This window comes from Epargyreus clarus, unplaced genomic scaffold, assembly GCF_041222505.1.
Source record: "Epargyreus clarus isolate Ecla_fem2 unplaced genomic scaffold, WU_Ecla_fem_2.2 ptg000034l, whole genome shotgun sequence".
NCBI lineage: Eukaryota > Metazoa > Arthropoda > Insecta > Lepidoptera > Hesperiidae > Epargyreus > Epargyreus clarus.
Genome location: NW_027332239.1, coordinates 14,270,005 through 14,285,823, shown reverse-complemented (window position 1 = coordinate 14,285,823; position 15,819 = coordinate 14,270,005). Strand labels below are relative to the sequence as shown.

The 15,819-nt window shown below is 37.5% G+C and overlaps 2 protein-coding genes across 2 annotated transcripts; one reads left to right on the top strand and one right to left on the bottom strand.

Moving 5' to 3' along the window:
- The first annotated feature begins 13 nt into the window (after positions 1 to 13).
- LOC140756288 (tektin-B1-like) lies at positions 14 to 4,784 on the top strand. Its single transcript, XM_073091772.1, has 7 exons — positions 14 to 396; positions 835 to 1,051; positions 1,445 to 1,659; positions 2,248 to 2,470; positions 3,109 to 3,246; positions 3,690 to 3,775; positions 4,304 to 4,784. Exons 1-7 carry the CDS (start codon positions 188 to 190, stop codon positions 4,488 to 4,490), a joined length of 1,275 nt encoding a protein of 424 aa, XP_072947873.1. The 5' UTR covers positions 14 to 187; the 3' UTR covers positions 4,491 to 4,784.
- Positions 4,785 to 4,924: 140 nt separating this feature from the next.
- Spt-I (serine palmitoyltransferase subunit I) lies at positions 4,925 to 13,977 on the bottom strand. The gene is made up of 6 exons (XM_073091285.1): positions 13,794 to 13,977; positions 13,268 to 13,716; positions 11,752 to 12,019; positions 10,351 to 10,510; positions 8,341 to 8,464; positions 4,925 to 7,056 (listed from the first exon to the last, which is right to left on the bottom strand). The coding sequence occupies exons 1-6, from the start codon at positions 13,818 to 13,820 to the stop codon at positions 6,735 to 6,737; spliced, it is 1,350 nt and encodes a 449-aa protein (XP_072947386.1). The 5' UTR covers positions 13,821 to 13,977; the 3' UTR covers positions 4,925 to 6,734.
- Between the last annotated feature and the right edge of the window lie 1,842 nt (positions 13,978 to 15,819).

Sequence of the window (15,819 nt, the reverse complement as noted above, 5' to 3'; positions counted from 1 at the left end):
TAGAAATTATAAACTTTAAAACTTTTTAGGCTGTACCTAAAGAGTAAAACATAATTAAAATCACTCCATTTTAGTTATAATTGAAACTGAATTAAAGAACATAACGCATCATTCATATACTCATTCTTAATTTGAAGAATCATTCTACCTTTATACTTTTGTTGACTTACTGGTGGTAGACACAAAAATGGATAGCTCAATCCCGGTATTCGAGAAGCTTCACCCTCGGGTGAGTGTGCTGGACTGGACCAGGAACATCCAGCGGCTGCAGAACGAGGCCCGGCTGCGCAGGCAGGACGGCTACGAGCTGCGGCAACGAGCCAATCAGCTCAGGAACGAGACCGGGGTCACCACGCGCTGGGACACGTATGTTAATAATCAGCTGATGCGGGACAGGTAAAGAAAATACTATTTTGTTTTTTATAATATAGCAGTAAGATACAGCATGCAGTCCATCTGATGGTAAGTGGCTACCCATAGACATCTGTATCAACCCCACATAAGCTTTTATTCCTGCTTGAGATCGGCCACAGATTTGCTTGACTCAGGAGTACCTGAGGACTTAGCTGGAATACTTCGGAAAATAATTTTCTTCGTAAGAAAATATTTATTTAACTCTAAAAAAATCATCCAAATAGAGTCAGCCGTTTTCAATGATTGACTTTACAATAGTTTTGTTGAACGAAACAATTGAAAACTATTAAGTATGGTATTGTTTAAAAAAAAATACAATTAAAAAAACTATGCAGCCAAATTAGTATTTAATAAGGTATATTAAAAAAAATGATTTAGATTTCACCATGTGTAAATTTGTAAAGATGTCTTTTTTTCCAGGATATTCGAAGTCCAATCCTGGAGGGAGAAGCAGCGGTACACTCGAGAATGCGTTCGTGACGAGACTCGGGCTTTACGTGAAGAGAAAAATGCCACGGAACTGCTTTTGGAGTCTCTGCAAGTGCCCCTCATGGTGGTGTCGCAGTGCCTCTCGAATAGAGACCAGAGGGTACCCCCTGAACTCACCAGGGATCAGCTGGGAGAAGAGTTGAAGAGGGTTGGTTATACCATCGTGATATCACTTTGATATACGGTCTCTCTCACCCTGAGAAGGGACCTATTTCTAGCAATGGGCACAGGTCCTCTCTCAGAGTATCTACCGTTCTGACCATCTTTGGGAAATCTTTTATTTCTGACGCACCTATTTCTGCCTCATAACAGTAATGTTAAGCGCTGCTGTGTTCTGGTTTGAAGGGTTTGGTAAGGGAGACATACTTTTCTGAGGCGTTCGTGAGGCTTAGTCTACAGGGGTAGCGGCGCATCTGTTGCCAATCTCAGCTAGGAATATCTAATTCTAACGTGAGTTGATTACAGATGTCCGTATCAGGTGAACTACATGCTACTTTGTTACCCATGTACAATGACTTGATCTATCAATAAATCGGTCCAGGAGTTGCACATAATAGAGAACAGCAAGCGAGTCCTGACCGACGTGTGCCACATGGGCTGGCAGAAGATCAAGGAGCTGGAGAACGTGTTCTGCCGCCTGGAGCGCGAGATACAGAACAAGGATGACGCTCTCGTGCTGGAGTATCATGTTAAGGAGATTGATAGAGAATCTTCCGATATCTCCTATAAGGTGGATCCTACTAGAGTGCCTCAAGAGTAAGTTGGTTCTACTTAATATTTTTTGAATGATATGTACATACCTACTGGTCATATTTATTCACGGAATGGGTTTTTTATTCGCAAACAGATTGTCACCCAGTTAGACAGGATAAGTCTAGTCTAGTTCTAGTCTTAGCATATATAAACACCAAACCTTGTTTGGGATTTTGCCCACGGATTATTGCTTGTTATACTTACTTCAAACAGACTTTTCAGTACATTATTGTGAGAAAACTGAGGATTCTAGCTACAGACCTATATCTAAAAATACAGGTTTGTGATTCTAGCTTTCCACATGATGTTTCCCTTTGTCTTAACTTCTAATACTTATACATATGGGACTACCAAATTCGTGCCTTTTTACGTGGGGAACGGATTATAATTCTGCATTAACCGGACTTCTACCGGCTAAAACCCCACGGTGTTCCTCTGTACGCTCTTTATCGGGACCACGGGTTCGCTAATAGTAATCATCAGCGTTCGCCAAATACGTGCCTGCCATTTGAATGATGATTAGAGATACTGCTTCAGAGCCTAGTGTTACTAATCATTAAACCAGCATATGGAATTAGGCTACCCTTGCAGATCTATGACAGAAGAAAGCTACGTCCACTGCATCGAGAACACGATCAAAATCGCCGAGCAGCTGATGAAAGAGTCGAAAGACTTACGTGAGACGATGTTCAAGAGCCGGGAACAGGCCACTAACCAAATGTACGCACAGAGCCAGCAGGTCGAGATGGTGATGAGACGACGGGTGTATGATATACAACGGGCGAGGAACGAGATGGAGTGGCAGAAGCATAAGGTGGGCTTGAAAATCATTATAATAATACAAAAGTAACAAACGAATTTGCGGCGAAGGAACATGGTAAAGAAACTTGGATACTCGAGGGATCTTAAAAAAGGTATAGTCCGCGTAAAACTGCTAGTCCGCTCTGAATATAGAAAAAAATCGCGTCGCCATAGCAAATTGTATCACTACACCTGCTCGCAACAACTTCAGAGCGGACTAGCAGTTTGGCGCGGACTATACGTGAAGTCTGCTTATACCAAATCTGTGGACCAAATCCTTTTCGTTCATAGAGGAGACCTTCCAGCACTGGGACAGTAATGGGTTGATGATGAAATGAGTGTGGAGCCCACCCGAGGGTAGCTACTACGGCCCATGGCCATTTGTAATTAACCCCTGATTAGATGAGAGTTGCACCTGAAGTCAGCCACAGATGCGTGCTACGCCTGGAGACTAAGTTGGAACGTCTTCAACGTTCTTATGTTTTTCTGTCAAATCCGAATAAAGCAGCACTACCCTGCTTTATTCGGATTTGACTACCCTGCTGATATTAGGAAGAAATAGATTTGGTGGTGGTACCTCAGAAATCGAACCATAAAAGGTTCTATCACTTTTCCTCTTAGTAAGTATTATGGTTTGTCTTATATTTCTAGCTGGAAACGAATCTAGCGAAATTGGACAGGGAGATAGGATCGCTAAGAGCGGCCGTGGCTGACAAGATCAACCCGACAAAGCTGGTGGAGACCAGGCTGGAGACCAGGACCAGGCGCCCCGTCATGGAGAGAGTTCAGGTAAAACATTCCCATATTATAGTTTTGGCGATATTACTCGCGGAATTTATTTTGTTCTTTTTTGAAGGCTTGAAGAAGGAACTTTCAAATCATTGAGTAAATATTTGACTACATGGAAATCTAATATACTACTACTACTTATACGAAATAAATTAAGGCTGTTTTTTTTTAGATAAATGATATCGAAATTCTAACTAGTAGCATCTGTAGTCCGATCTGAATTCGATAAATAGAAAACGAAAATAAGTTGTAATGCCCTGTGCACACAGTCACTGGCGGACCGCCCTTCCGCCCCCCATTAGTCCGCAGACAGGGCTTCAAACCTGCTTTTCAAGGTGCACACCTTACGGTACCCTTCAAACCGCAACTTATACTGCTAATCCAAAAATAAGCGTGCCTACAAAGGGCTTAAGTATTAAAAAAACTACCTTAATCTCTTCCAGGATAAGCCAATGAGAGGCTTAATCGAGGAGTTCGAGCGTGTGCACTTGAGCACGAACATGCTGGAGAAGAAACTTGAGGACGCTCTGTAAGTAAATGGACCACTGACCGCATTCTAAAATGAGAGTTTATCTCAAGTACAATTTATCATTTGTCTAAGTCTGATGCGTTTGCAGAACTTAAGTTTCTCAAAATCGAAATATCATTCAGAACGTTTATAATTGAGCTAATAATAAAAAATAATTAATTTCCTAATGTAGTAATTTTGCAGCATATTTGGCAGATTGTAGATTCTAAGCTACAATTTTCAAATATTGACGCTATAAAGCTACTTTGCTGTAACAAATATTTTTATACAACCCACTGACAACTATTTACGCAGAGTCAGCAATTTTAAAGTTTTAAATTGGAACGACTGTTTAAATTGTAAACCACAGACAGACGTTCCAGTTAACTTCCATGTGTAAATTATCAGTTTTATGCAAGTGGGTCTTCCTTTAAAACCACAGTGAGCTGAGAGGCTAATTGTTAATAATGTGTAGATGTCATTATATGAGAGATACTAATTGTTTCAAAGTGAACATAAATAAACAAATACAATTATATTTCCCATCAGCACCACATACCACGGCATGTGGAATCATCACCAGCGGGTGACCAAAGACCTGCAACACAAGAACCAAGCGCTGGAGACGGACAGACGCCTCATGGAGATACGGAAACCACTCCATCAAGCCAGTGATGCCGAGTTCGCTAGGAACGTGGGCTACTGTCGAATGGCTGATGAGCTTATCACTGATTAGATACCTATTGCTGCTTATAACAGGCGGTGGACTAAGCTCGTCGGAAGCCCGGATAGGAAGTTGAATGAGACCCCCCAGTTTTAGAAGTTGATCTAATGTTCCAAACTTTTACGAAAGGCTACAAAAGAACTTGTAGATATCTGGAGAGGACCAGAGGCTCCTAACGCCATTATTCCGTCAATGGTTGCTGTGTTCCGGTTTGAAGGTTTAGTACAGGATACATACTTAGAACTACTTGTCCGAGGCGTTCCAATTTAGTCCTCAATTTCAGCTACAACTCTAATCTTATCTGGGATTGATTATATATGTTCATGGAAAGTAGCCACTAAACATTTTTTTAATTATCTTTCTTTAATAAGACTACACTAATAATATAAGATCAAGTATTTAAATGAAAATATAATAGAACAATTATTAAATAAAACACGGGTATAAAAAAACCATAAATTTATTATATTACTTAAATAACAAAACGAAAACTGTGCATATCCTAATTATAAACAATTTTACACAATAAAATATGTGCACTACATTTAGAAGAAGTTAAGAAATGTCATGATAGTATTTTATACCAGTGGTTCCCAACCTTGTATGGTCAAAAACCCATGATATTTGTGTAATTTCATTATTTGTGTTATTAGCAAGGGAACAGGGGATCTCAAACTTTTCTGACCAAGAATTATTTATGATACATAACTGTGTTTGGAAAGAAATAATAAATGCCACTGGTTTGACAAGCTTTGACTCGTATGATGTTTTATAGCTTTATGCATTATCCACACGATTGGCACTTACCGCAAACTACTAACCTTTACAAATGTGTGGACGCGTTAAGAGTTTGCGGCAAATTGCCTTTGAATTGTACTAAAAATTGATACTCCATTGTACCAGCTACAAGCGCTTGCAAACCTACACAAACCATGTCAAACACTTACCATGCACATGTTTGTGATACACACATTTGTATTTGTAACGGCTTGTTGAGGTTTGGCAAGCGTATGGACTCGGAATAATTGTTATTGGATAAAATATGCCATGTTATTGTCATATAAGTGAAAATGTTGTTTAAATAAAGTCCGCTATTTCCAAAATTAGCTCATATAACAAATATTAAGAAAATTGTATTTAATTTTTGGCATTTGGAGTATTTGGAACATAAAATGGCACTCTTTTTGAAATTACAGACAGACACTTCAATTTAATTTTATATATCTATGGATACTGGTCGTATAAGTGAGAAAAACAAAAGTGAAATGTTAATGTGAATTAAAATAAACTACTAATTTATCGAAGTTATACTTCTTTTGGGCATTTGAGAAAAAGTGTATTTTCTTTTACATAACCGACTGATAAAAAAATTACACTATTAAGTTAGTTACTATACATTGCAAATTCGCAGAAAAAATCATTGATATATAATACGATGAGATACGTCACGTTATGTGTGTGTATAATTTTATAGTATCATTCTGTAATACTTTTGCGTTGTAACAGTTTCACTTCTTGCACTAAAAAAGTATAACTTCTTTAATAAACAAATATATTATTGTGTACTTAAATAAATATTGCAATAAATACTGTTCAGTGTCAACATAATACAAATAGCACCTTATCATTAAAAATATTGAGAAATATTTTATTTTTATTTTGTGACCTTAAATATTTAATATACTCTGTGGAATGTATGTAATAACGGGGTAGTATGAGGAATTTCATTTAAATTAATGTATCATTAATTGAACGTTATTATAGTCCGCGCCAAACTTCTAGTCCGCTCTGAAGTTGTTGCGCGCAGGTATAGTCAGAGAGCCAATGAGGTCGACCACCACTACAAACAAATACTCCGTAGCAACAGAAAGGGCACACTACGGATGGGTGTCTGGGGGTCCCGCGCTGTCTTCGTCCCGCTAATATCTACAATTTGCTCTTGCGATGCGAATCGTTACTATATTCAGAGCGGACTACAAGTTTGACGCGGATTCTACTCGACTACGGAGCGTAATGTCTTTCGTGAGTATGGAATTATGTATGTTTATATGGATGTCCCATTCTTTGGCACGTCTTACAGCCCAAACGGCTTGACGGATAACATATAAGTTGTCGTTGGATTCGGCTAAATTGTGGGAGTGGCCCTATGGTATTAAGTAGTTGAGTTTTATTTTTATTATAATTCCTAGTTATTAAGAACACTTTAAAAATCTAGGCGAAGCAGATATTGTCTAAATGTAATATAAAATAATTTGGTTACGCTTTAGTAGGTATCAGGTAGGGTTTAGGGCCGACCTCGCAGTAGGCTTCGTCTAGGAGCTTACAGATAAGGGCTATGTTCTCGTCATTGAGTTTCCTGCTGGAGGCCAGTCTGATTGAGGGCTGAGGGCAGTTGACCTCCGCGTCTCGAAGGTAGGCGGCTACGGCAAAGGCCACGCCCTTATCCATGCAGTAGCTGGCTACATCTCGAAGGTAGGAGTGCTGGAGTCGCTCTGTCAGGTCATCCTTAAGGTACACATGCTTGATGGGGGAGAGCTCGTTTCCGCTGAACGTGTAGTGCTTCAGTGTGGACAGTGCTCTGAAAATTATAAGAAATTTATATTATTAACCGATTTCAAAAAATGTGGTTCTGTATTCGACCGTTATGTATGTATGTGTGTTTATTTGTATGTCCGCGTTTTTGTTAAAAACTTCTGATCCAACTTTGATGAGATTTTAGTTATTTGAGTATATTTTACTAAACCGGTTTTAGTATATAATACGTTAGGATATTTTGTTGTATGTAATTTAAGTCTAAAGATAAGGTCGAGGGGCTATCCGGAAGTTGAGTCCGCGCCAAACTGCTAGTCCACTATGAAGTTGTTGCGAGCAGGTGTAGTCATACAATTTGCTATGGCGACGCGATTCATTTTTATATTCAGAGCGGACTAGCAGTTTGGCGCGGACTATACCAGTAGTACCTCCCAGGTCAAACCACAATTGTGCACACCTTTCTATTTATACACAATCTAATATATTCCAAAATTAAGTTTTACCACTACGTTTCTGTATAAAAATAGCCTTATCAGGTACTGAAATCGATAATATTTTACTGCAGTAAGTAGGTACATTACTGATTAGGTTTTTAGGTCATTATCGACAAAATTGCAATATGAGAAGTTTGCTAAATGATAACATGTGGATTGGCACTTCAATAACTTATCAGACTTTACATATATGGATTACACTTGTCAACACTCATACCTATGTTATGACTCATGAGCGTTTTGGAGACTCGGATTCGATTTACTCAGGCTAAATTGGACCAAATTTTTCTAACGCGTTATAAATGTATACTGTAGTATTTATTTTAAATTCCGCTATTTCCTCTCCGCTACCCCTGCGATGGAGAGGAATCTATGCAGGGTTTCTCTACGAAAAAACTTTTTTTGGATTCATAACCCCTGTGACCCCTCCCTTGGAACCACGCGTGGTAGTGCCCTGTGGTAGCTTGCGTTTAAGAGTAAATAATGTAAAGTTTTCATGAAAGTCAGTAGAATGACAGACAGAAATTATAACGATTGTGTTTTGTTATAATGAAAAGTGTTGAGCGCTGCTGTGTTCCGTTTTGATGTATGTGGTAAGGGTTAAGGGAGACATACTTTTCCGAGGCGTTCCAGCTTAGTCCTCAGGGGTAGCAGCGCATCTGTGGCTGACTTCAGGTAGGAATATCTAGTCCTATCTGGAGTCGATTACAGATGTCCATGGTGGGCAGTAGCCACTTACCATCAGGTGGACTGCATGCTTGTCTGCTACTCCATTATTATAAAAAAAATATATTGCATATATTCAAAAGCTGTGTAAAATTCAAGTTAAAACTCACCTGTGTAGTTTCCTGGAGCACTCCTCCAGCTCCGCCATGATGACGGGCTTGGCTTCCATAATGTCCAGAGCGGAGATAGCCGCTTGCGTCAGCATGGGCGGCAGGGACGCACTGAAGCAATAACCTGGAAAAACGTGTTAATGATTATTAGTTATGTCGGGTAGGACTTTTATTATGATTAGATAGTCATTAACCGACTTCAAAAAGGGATGTTTTTCAATTCGACCGTATATATTCGTATATATGTATTCTTATGTATTTTCGGGGACAACTCCGTCGTTTATGAACAGATATTTTTTTGGTTTGAAAGAAGATATGTGCAAGGTGGCTGCATTATAAGTAAATCAAGATCTGATGATGGCAAACCAGAGAAATCGAGGGGAACTTTCAAAAATTGTAGGGACGACTAGTGCGTTTGTAAGTTTTTCATTAAGTATTTTTTATTTATTGTATATTATAATAATAAAAACGTTAGTATGTAATCACTAAAAAGAGTCAAAAAAATTGTAACAAAAAATACAACCGACTCATATTGGGCACGTTGTTGACACCTTGAAATTACTACTTGCGCCCGTAGGCTCAAGTTGTATTTGAACATTTTTCTATTCTATTTTCTATTTAGTAAATACTCATTAAGCTATGCTTCTGTCGCGATATTACCATTTTGTAGTAAAATTACGTCGTTATTTCAAATCTTTAAAGTCTGAATAATATAAGGAGGTATCTTTTAAGGTTTCACAATATACAAAATTGTTATTATGCTACTGTTTTCCTTAAGTTCGGCCATAATTTCGACCTTTTTATATGTGAGTGAAGCCTAGGATCCTCAAACTATAATACGGTGTAATTTCAAAAGGTATTATGATTATATAACCCTATTACATGTAAAATGTCCTAGGAGGTAAATACCAAGAAATAACCTGTTTATTGAACTCTGTTTACCATTATGGGTAAATTAAATCATGTAGGAAACCACACAATAAGTACGTACAACCTATTACGTCAATGGTTATTTACACAAATAATATAGATCTTGTAGTTGAGGAAGGCACGAGCTACTTAATATTAATATAAGACTACTTAATATAAGACTTGTTGCAGAATATTTAACTTAGTTTCATTGTGTACCCAATTGAATTGAAAAATTAATCCTTTATTAGAGTTTGCGGTAACTGCCGGGGCGGCACGGCAGAATTTTTTATGCGTCGAATAAAATTAAATCATAACATTTTGAAAACAAAATAAATGGCGTGCCAAAGAATAAGACATTCATATTGCAAATAAAATATACGAGTTGTCGTACATACATACACACCCTCTGGAAGTCAAAAGTACATAGAAACATCACCCTCTGGAGTCAGATAAAAGAAAATCTCAAAGGGGCGTGAACTCTACCAATCTGCACTTAGCAAGGTGGACTATCCTCTCACTATGAACAGAGATCCTAGCCCAGTTATGGAACAGAAATTTGCCTGCCCAGAATCATAACACATGCTATATGCATTGCATGCTATATGCATTTGAAGGTGGTAGAACCCTTTGTGGTTTGACTCCGGCGGCAATACCGCCACACCTATTTCTGCCTAATAACAGCAGTGTTCGGCGCTGCTGTGTTCCCGTTTGAAGGGTGTGGTAAGGGAGACAGACTTTTCCGAGGCGTTCCAGCTTTGACCTTAGGGGTAGCGGCGCATCTGTGGCCGACCTCAGGTGGGAATATTTAATCCTATTAGGGGTTGATTACAGATGTCCATGGGCGGCAGTAGCCACTTACCATCAGGTGGACTGTATGCTCGTCTGCTACTCCTATATTATAAAAAAAAATGCTGATCTACCCACCAGGGGTGGACTAAGGTCGTCGGAGGCCCGGGGCGGAAATGTTGAATGAGGCCCCCAGTCTAAAGTTGATTTGATTTTACAAAATTAATGATTTATTCGGCGACAAATATGTATTTCAGTGACGGTTTGGCTCCAGCGACCTTTTTGTTTGGGGGACCTTCTAAAGCTACCCACCTAATCCAGAAAGCCGCTGGTGCTCCACTATGAAGTGTGTACCCGCACAAAAGCCGCCGATGGTCCCGAAGGAGTGCTCCAGCGAGCCCACGATCAGATCGATCTCGTCTCGCGGGATCTTCAGGTGCTCTGTGATGCCGCGACCGTGTTTACCTAGAACCTGAAATACATACAATAGCTGTAAAAACTATGTATGCCCATCATTCAATGAGCTTTTTTGGGTTCCGTACCCAAAAGGTCAAAACGGAACCCTATTACTAAACCTCCACTGTCATAGATTAAAAGAGTATAATTGTGGTCGAAATATCAGTAAATACAAAATAACAGTAAATTTTCAAAATATGGGGATTGCCAGAAAGCTGCTTTTTCATCCTTTTTCACTTTATCTATTTTCACAATACGATTACCTTTATGGTTATAATAGCAAATACTAAAAATAAGAAATAAATGAAAGTTTGACATGCGAGTTTGAAACGCATTTAAGCAATTAATTAATAAATTGCATCTACTTGCTATAAAGTGCATGTGCGCTTAAAATGCAATTAGTTTTCATATCAAAATTATTTGAAAGTCAGAACTCTGTAAACAATAAAATTCTCATTGTAGTAAGAGCGCCTACTTAGCGATGTTTATTGTATGGAATTTCACATATCGCTAAAGTGGGTCAAACAATAACTGAAGGTGGGTGTTAATTCAGTAATGGAATTGTTTCGTTAAAATACGTAGCCGAGTCAATGTACTTATAAAGCAATGTACTTGTGTATATTGTCTTCCATATCCATTATTTAATATACAGGGTAAATTTTTCAAATGTGCCTTCAGGTCCAAATTTTAAACTATAAGAATTAGCGAAAAAGATTGAAAGGAGTTACGAGGGCAATTTTGATAAATACTAAAACTGCAACATTAGATTTTTTAAAAATGTATTTCCCTCGAAGGGAATCGAACAAGTTCATTTTGAAAAAAAAACCACATCCTGTATTAATCGATCGATATACTTGTATAGCCTATTTGAAAAACCGTCTGTAGTTAGACCTATTTCTGCCTAATAACAGCTGCATTAAGCGGTGAGGTGTTCTGTTGAAGGCTGTGATAAGTGTAATATTTTCCGAGGTATTTTAACTTAGTCTTCAAAAATGGAGGCACATCCGCGGCCGACTTCAAGGAAAAATCTAATCTTAACTGGGGTTGATTAGAGATGTCCATGAGCAGTAGCCGGTTACCATCAGAGGGACTGCATACTCATCTGCTACTCCTTATATTATATATAAAAAACCTTGCAAACTTGATGATGTGGATTTTTTGTCAGTTTTGTAAAAAATCGCTCATAATTTTTCCCAACACCCTAAAAGAACCACGACTTGAACTATAAATATAATCATCCATCAACATAATACATACCCCAATAGTCAAGCTTTCATCCAGAATAATCCTCAATTTGAAGCGCCTAGCGAGCTCCACGAGTCGCTTCAATGGGCACATTTCACCAGTGTTAAAGTATATAGCCTCAGCGACGAGGAACGCTCGCCTCTTGGGGTTCAGCTCCTTCTTGTTGGCGGCGGCTTGGAGCTGCCTCTCGAGGTCGTCCATGTCGTTGTGTTTGAAGTAGCGGACCGTGCTGCGGGCCGCGTCGAAGCCCTTTTGTATCGCGAACCAGACTTTTTCATCACTGTGGAAGAAACATATATGTTTATAACTATTTAGGTGTTGAGGTGACCATCTTAGTTCTCAGGAGTAACACATGTGTAATAAACTGATAGAAACTGTGTTCTAGGTGCAATTGGTCTGGATATCCTTAAGCGGTAGTTACCACAAAACCTTATATGGTTCGATTCTACAGGCACCACTGACACACGTCTTTCGTAACATCTCCTACTTAAATTTCATAAAAAAAAGTCTTGTTTTCAGAGGTCTGCTATATGTAGGCCTAATTGTGTACATGTCACTTAAAATCAATTCAATTAAATGTATTTCTTCATAGAAGATAATAAAATATGCAATGTTTTGGTTAACTAATATATTTTGTTATATTTCATGCCTGATTTACAGATTATATTGGCTGGTATTGATTTCGACAAAACATCATCATAAGACTGGTTATAGTATTCAAAATTTTCTTTACAACACACTCTGAAAATATCATAATATGGGGAAGATTTTTTATATTTGTATAGAGTTACTTAACAGGTCTTAATCTGCTAATTTTTTTATTGATATATGGAAAAAGGTGATTTGTAGTTTTCAAGAATATTGTATGTTATGTACAATTTGGTATCATTTTCAATATTACACTTTTTGTATAACAATTTAGCATGTTATTGCAATAAGTGACATGAATTTAATTAAATAACAAGGCAATCTTAAAAACAGGAAGGAAATATTGTGCTGAAAAACAAGCACATAGTAATAACTTAGTAGACACTCATTGTAAAGAATTACAAAATTATAATATACATAATTTACATCATTATGTTAAAGGATAAACTTACAAAAACTGATAATATTCAAAGTATAAGCTGACATACATTATAATGCATTAATAAATAATTGCACTGCTATATAATAAATAATGAATTAAATTTATTCTGCCGAAAGACAACATCAGAAAAAATTTAATTGTATTTTCATGGTTCTCAATTGCTAGCCATATTTTTATGGAAGCAAATGAGCTTGCAGTCCATTTGATAGTAAGGCGCTACTGCTGTTTATGGACTGTAACTAACAAATGCATTGCTATCCCGGAAGACTCAGGGGAACGCCCGACACAGATAAAGCTGTGTCTCTCTAACCACACCCTTCTCTTACCATATCACAGCAGTTTATTAATAACTGAAATTAATAGACAGGGCAAAAATCTTGTGTATATGTAGAGATTGCTTTGTTAAAACAATTTGTAGGTCAGGCTAAAAATACTTACGAAAAAATGATGTCCCCCTTCTTAGCATAAGCAGGTATAGCACTCGCAATTGTTGAGAATCCATAAGAGTACACACAGGTCTCCTCCACCTCCAGAAACTTGGCCAACCTCTCCTCTAGCTCCAAGTGCACATCGATGGTACCATAAAACCCTCGGGGCCCACAGGAACCCACTCCATACTTATTGAGCGACTTGATCGCACTTTCCTCAATAGATTTCTCCTTATCCATGCAAAGGAAGCTGGTAGCACCCACGTTGAGGACTTTATCGTCAATCTTGCCCATCACGGGAGGCTCATCCACCGTCACGTCGCACTCCACCAGCGGTAGCGGCTTCCATTCAATAAACTTTGTTTGCGTAAGTTTATCCGATTTCTTAAACTTTTTCACCCATAAATAATACGTTCCGATAACAATTTGCAACGTTATTACTACAGTCCACCAGCTCGCCTATAAAATATCAAGATATTAAGTAAATCAATTTAATTGTTAATTAAAAAAAATGAAATAAGTTTTCTTTGACTTACCGTGTCGAAAAGGTCCAACAAAATCATTATGTTTAAATATAACTAGGATTGTAGTTCAGACGCAAATGCATATGTTTTTCCGGGTACTGGACACTTATATTCCTGTTTATAGCAGAATATTCCAAGTAAAGGAAAATTGAATATTGAAGTCATTGAACAACTCAAAAACCAATGTCAATGTCAATGTCAAATTATAAAGTTTTAAGTCAACCCGTTAAACGCGTGTTTGGATACTTGCCATATGAATGTTTTGATCATTTTAGGGTTACTGATAGGATTAGGATTTAAATGTAATTTCTAAATCATTATTAATAAACTGCTGAAACTAGGTTTTTGATTACCGCGTACGTGTCCGTGAAACTAGCACAGCATTTGCCAGCAGAGCACTAAAAAATGAGAATTCTATTCGCATGCACATGAGTTCTATAGTTCCTGATAGTTTTCAGGAATAGTTCTGGCGATTTCACGGAGATAAAGCAGAATGAAATAATGCTCTGCTAACTTCACACAGCAGAGCATTTTCTAGAAAATTGAAAAAAAAGCTATTGATTAGTGTAATTAGCTAATATCTGGAGTTCCTAATAGTTTTCAGTGGTAGTTCTCGCGAAATAAACTTAAAAACTAATTTATTGATAAAATAAACTGACAAAAATTTAACCAAAAAAAATGTGCAAAAAGGTTATTTAAAATCGGAAACTCGACGATTTTGCAAAGCCTAGTAATAAAATGATACATTTATATAGTAACTGTCCCAGGAACTCACACTAAAGTGCCAGCACAGCATACCAGAATAGTACAAATCAGAAAGATTTTCGACAAAACTTTTTTAATATTATTTTCACGTAACCAGGGGGAAGGAACTCATCGGTTTTACATAGGCTAGTAATATGGCTACAATATAAAAATATAACCAATCCCAGAACTCACACTAAAGTGCCAGCAGAGCATACTAGAACAGCAAAAATCGGATGGATTTTCGACAAATATTTTCTTTAAATTATTTCCACGTAACCAGATGGCGGGAACTCATCGGTTTTATATAGACTAGTAACATAGCTACAATTAAAAAATATAACCAATCCCAGAACTAACACTAAAATGCCAGCAGAGCATACTAGAATAGCAAAAATCGGATGGATTTTCGACAAATATTTTATTTAAATTATTTCCACGTAACCAGATGGCGGGGACTCATCGGTTTTATATACACTAGTAAGAAAGCTACAATTTAAAAATATAACTAATCCCAGAACTAACACTAAAATGCCAGCAGAGCATACTAGAATAACAAAAATAGGATGGATTTTCGACAAATATTTTTTTTCAACCATGTGCACGTTACCAGATGACGAGAACTCATCGGTTTTGTATAGAATAGTAACAAAGCTATAATTTAAAAATATAATCAATCCCAGAACTCACACTAAAATGCCAGCAGAGCATACTAGAATAGCAAAAATCGGATGGATTTTCGACAAATATTTTATTTAAATTATTTCCACATAACCAGATGGCGGGAACTCATCGGTTTTATATAGACTAGTAACATAGCTACAATTTAAATATATAACCAATCCCAGAACTAACACTAAAGTGCCAGCAGAGCATACTAGAATAACAAAAATCGGATTGATTTTGGACAAATATTTTATTTACATTATTACCACGTAACCAGATGGCGGGAACTCATCGGTTTTATATAGACTAGTAACATAGCTACAATTTAAATATATAACCAATCCCAGAACACGCACTAAAGTGCCAGCAGAGCATACTAGAATAACAAAAATCGGATGGATTTCGACAAATATTTTATTTAAATTATTTCCACGTAACCAGATGACGGGAACTCATCGGTTTTATATAGACTAGTAACATAGCTACAATATAAATATATAATCAATCCCAGAACTCACACTAAAGTGCCAGCAGAGCATGCTAGAATAACAAAAATCGGATGGATTTTCGACAAATATTTTATTTAAATTATTTCCACGTAACCAGATGGCGGAAACTCATCGGTTTT

Excerpts from the sequence above, each read along its gene's own strand:
- Spt-I (XM_073091285.1), bottom strand. The coding sequence starts at position 13,820 with ATGATTTTGTTGGACCTTTTCGACACG. Across the intron at positions 12,020-13,267 it reads AAGGGGGACATCATTTTTTC|TGATGAAAAAGTCTGGTTCG; the intron begins GTAAGTATTTTT and ends TTTCTTCCACAG. Across the intron at positions 8,465-10,350 it reads CCAGCGGCTTTCTGGATTAG|GTTATTGCTTCAGTGCGTCC; the intron begins GTGGGTAGCTTT and ends ACGTTTTTCCAG.
- LOC140756288 (XM_073091772.1), top strand. The coding sequence starts at position 188 with ATGGATAGCTCAATCCCGGTATTCGAGAAGCTTCACCCTCGGGTGAGT. Across the intron at positions 397-834 it reads AATCAGCTGATGCGGGACAG|GATATTCGAAGTCCAATCCT; the intron begins GTAAAGAAAATA and ends CTTTTTTTCCAG. Across the intron at positions 1,660-2,247 it reads CCTACTAGAGTGCCTCAAGA|ATCTATGACAGAAGAAAGCT; the intron begins GTAAGTTGGTTC and ends CTACCCTTGCAG.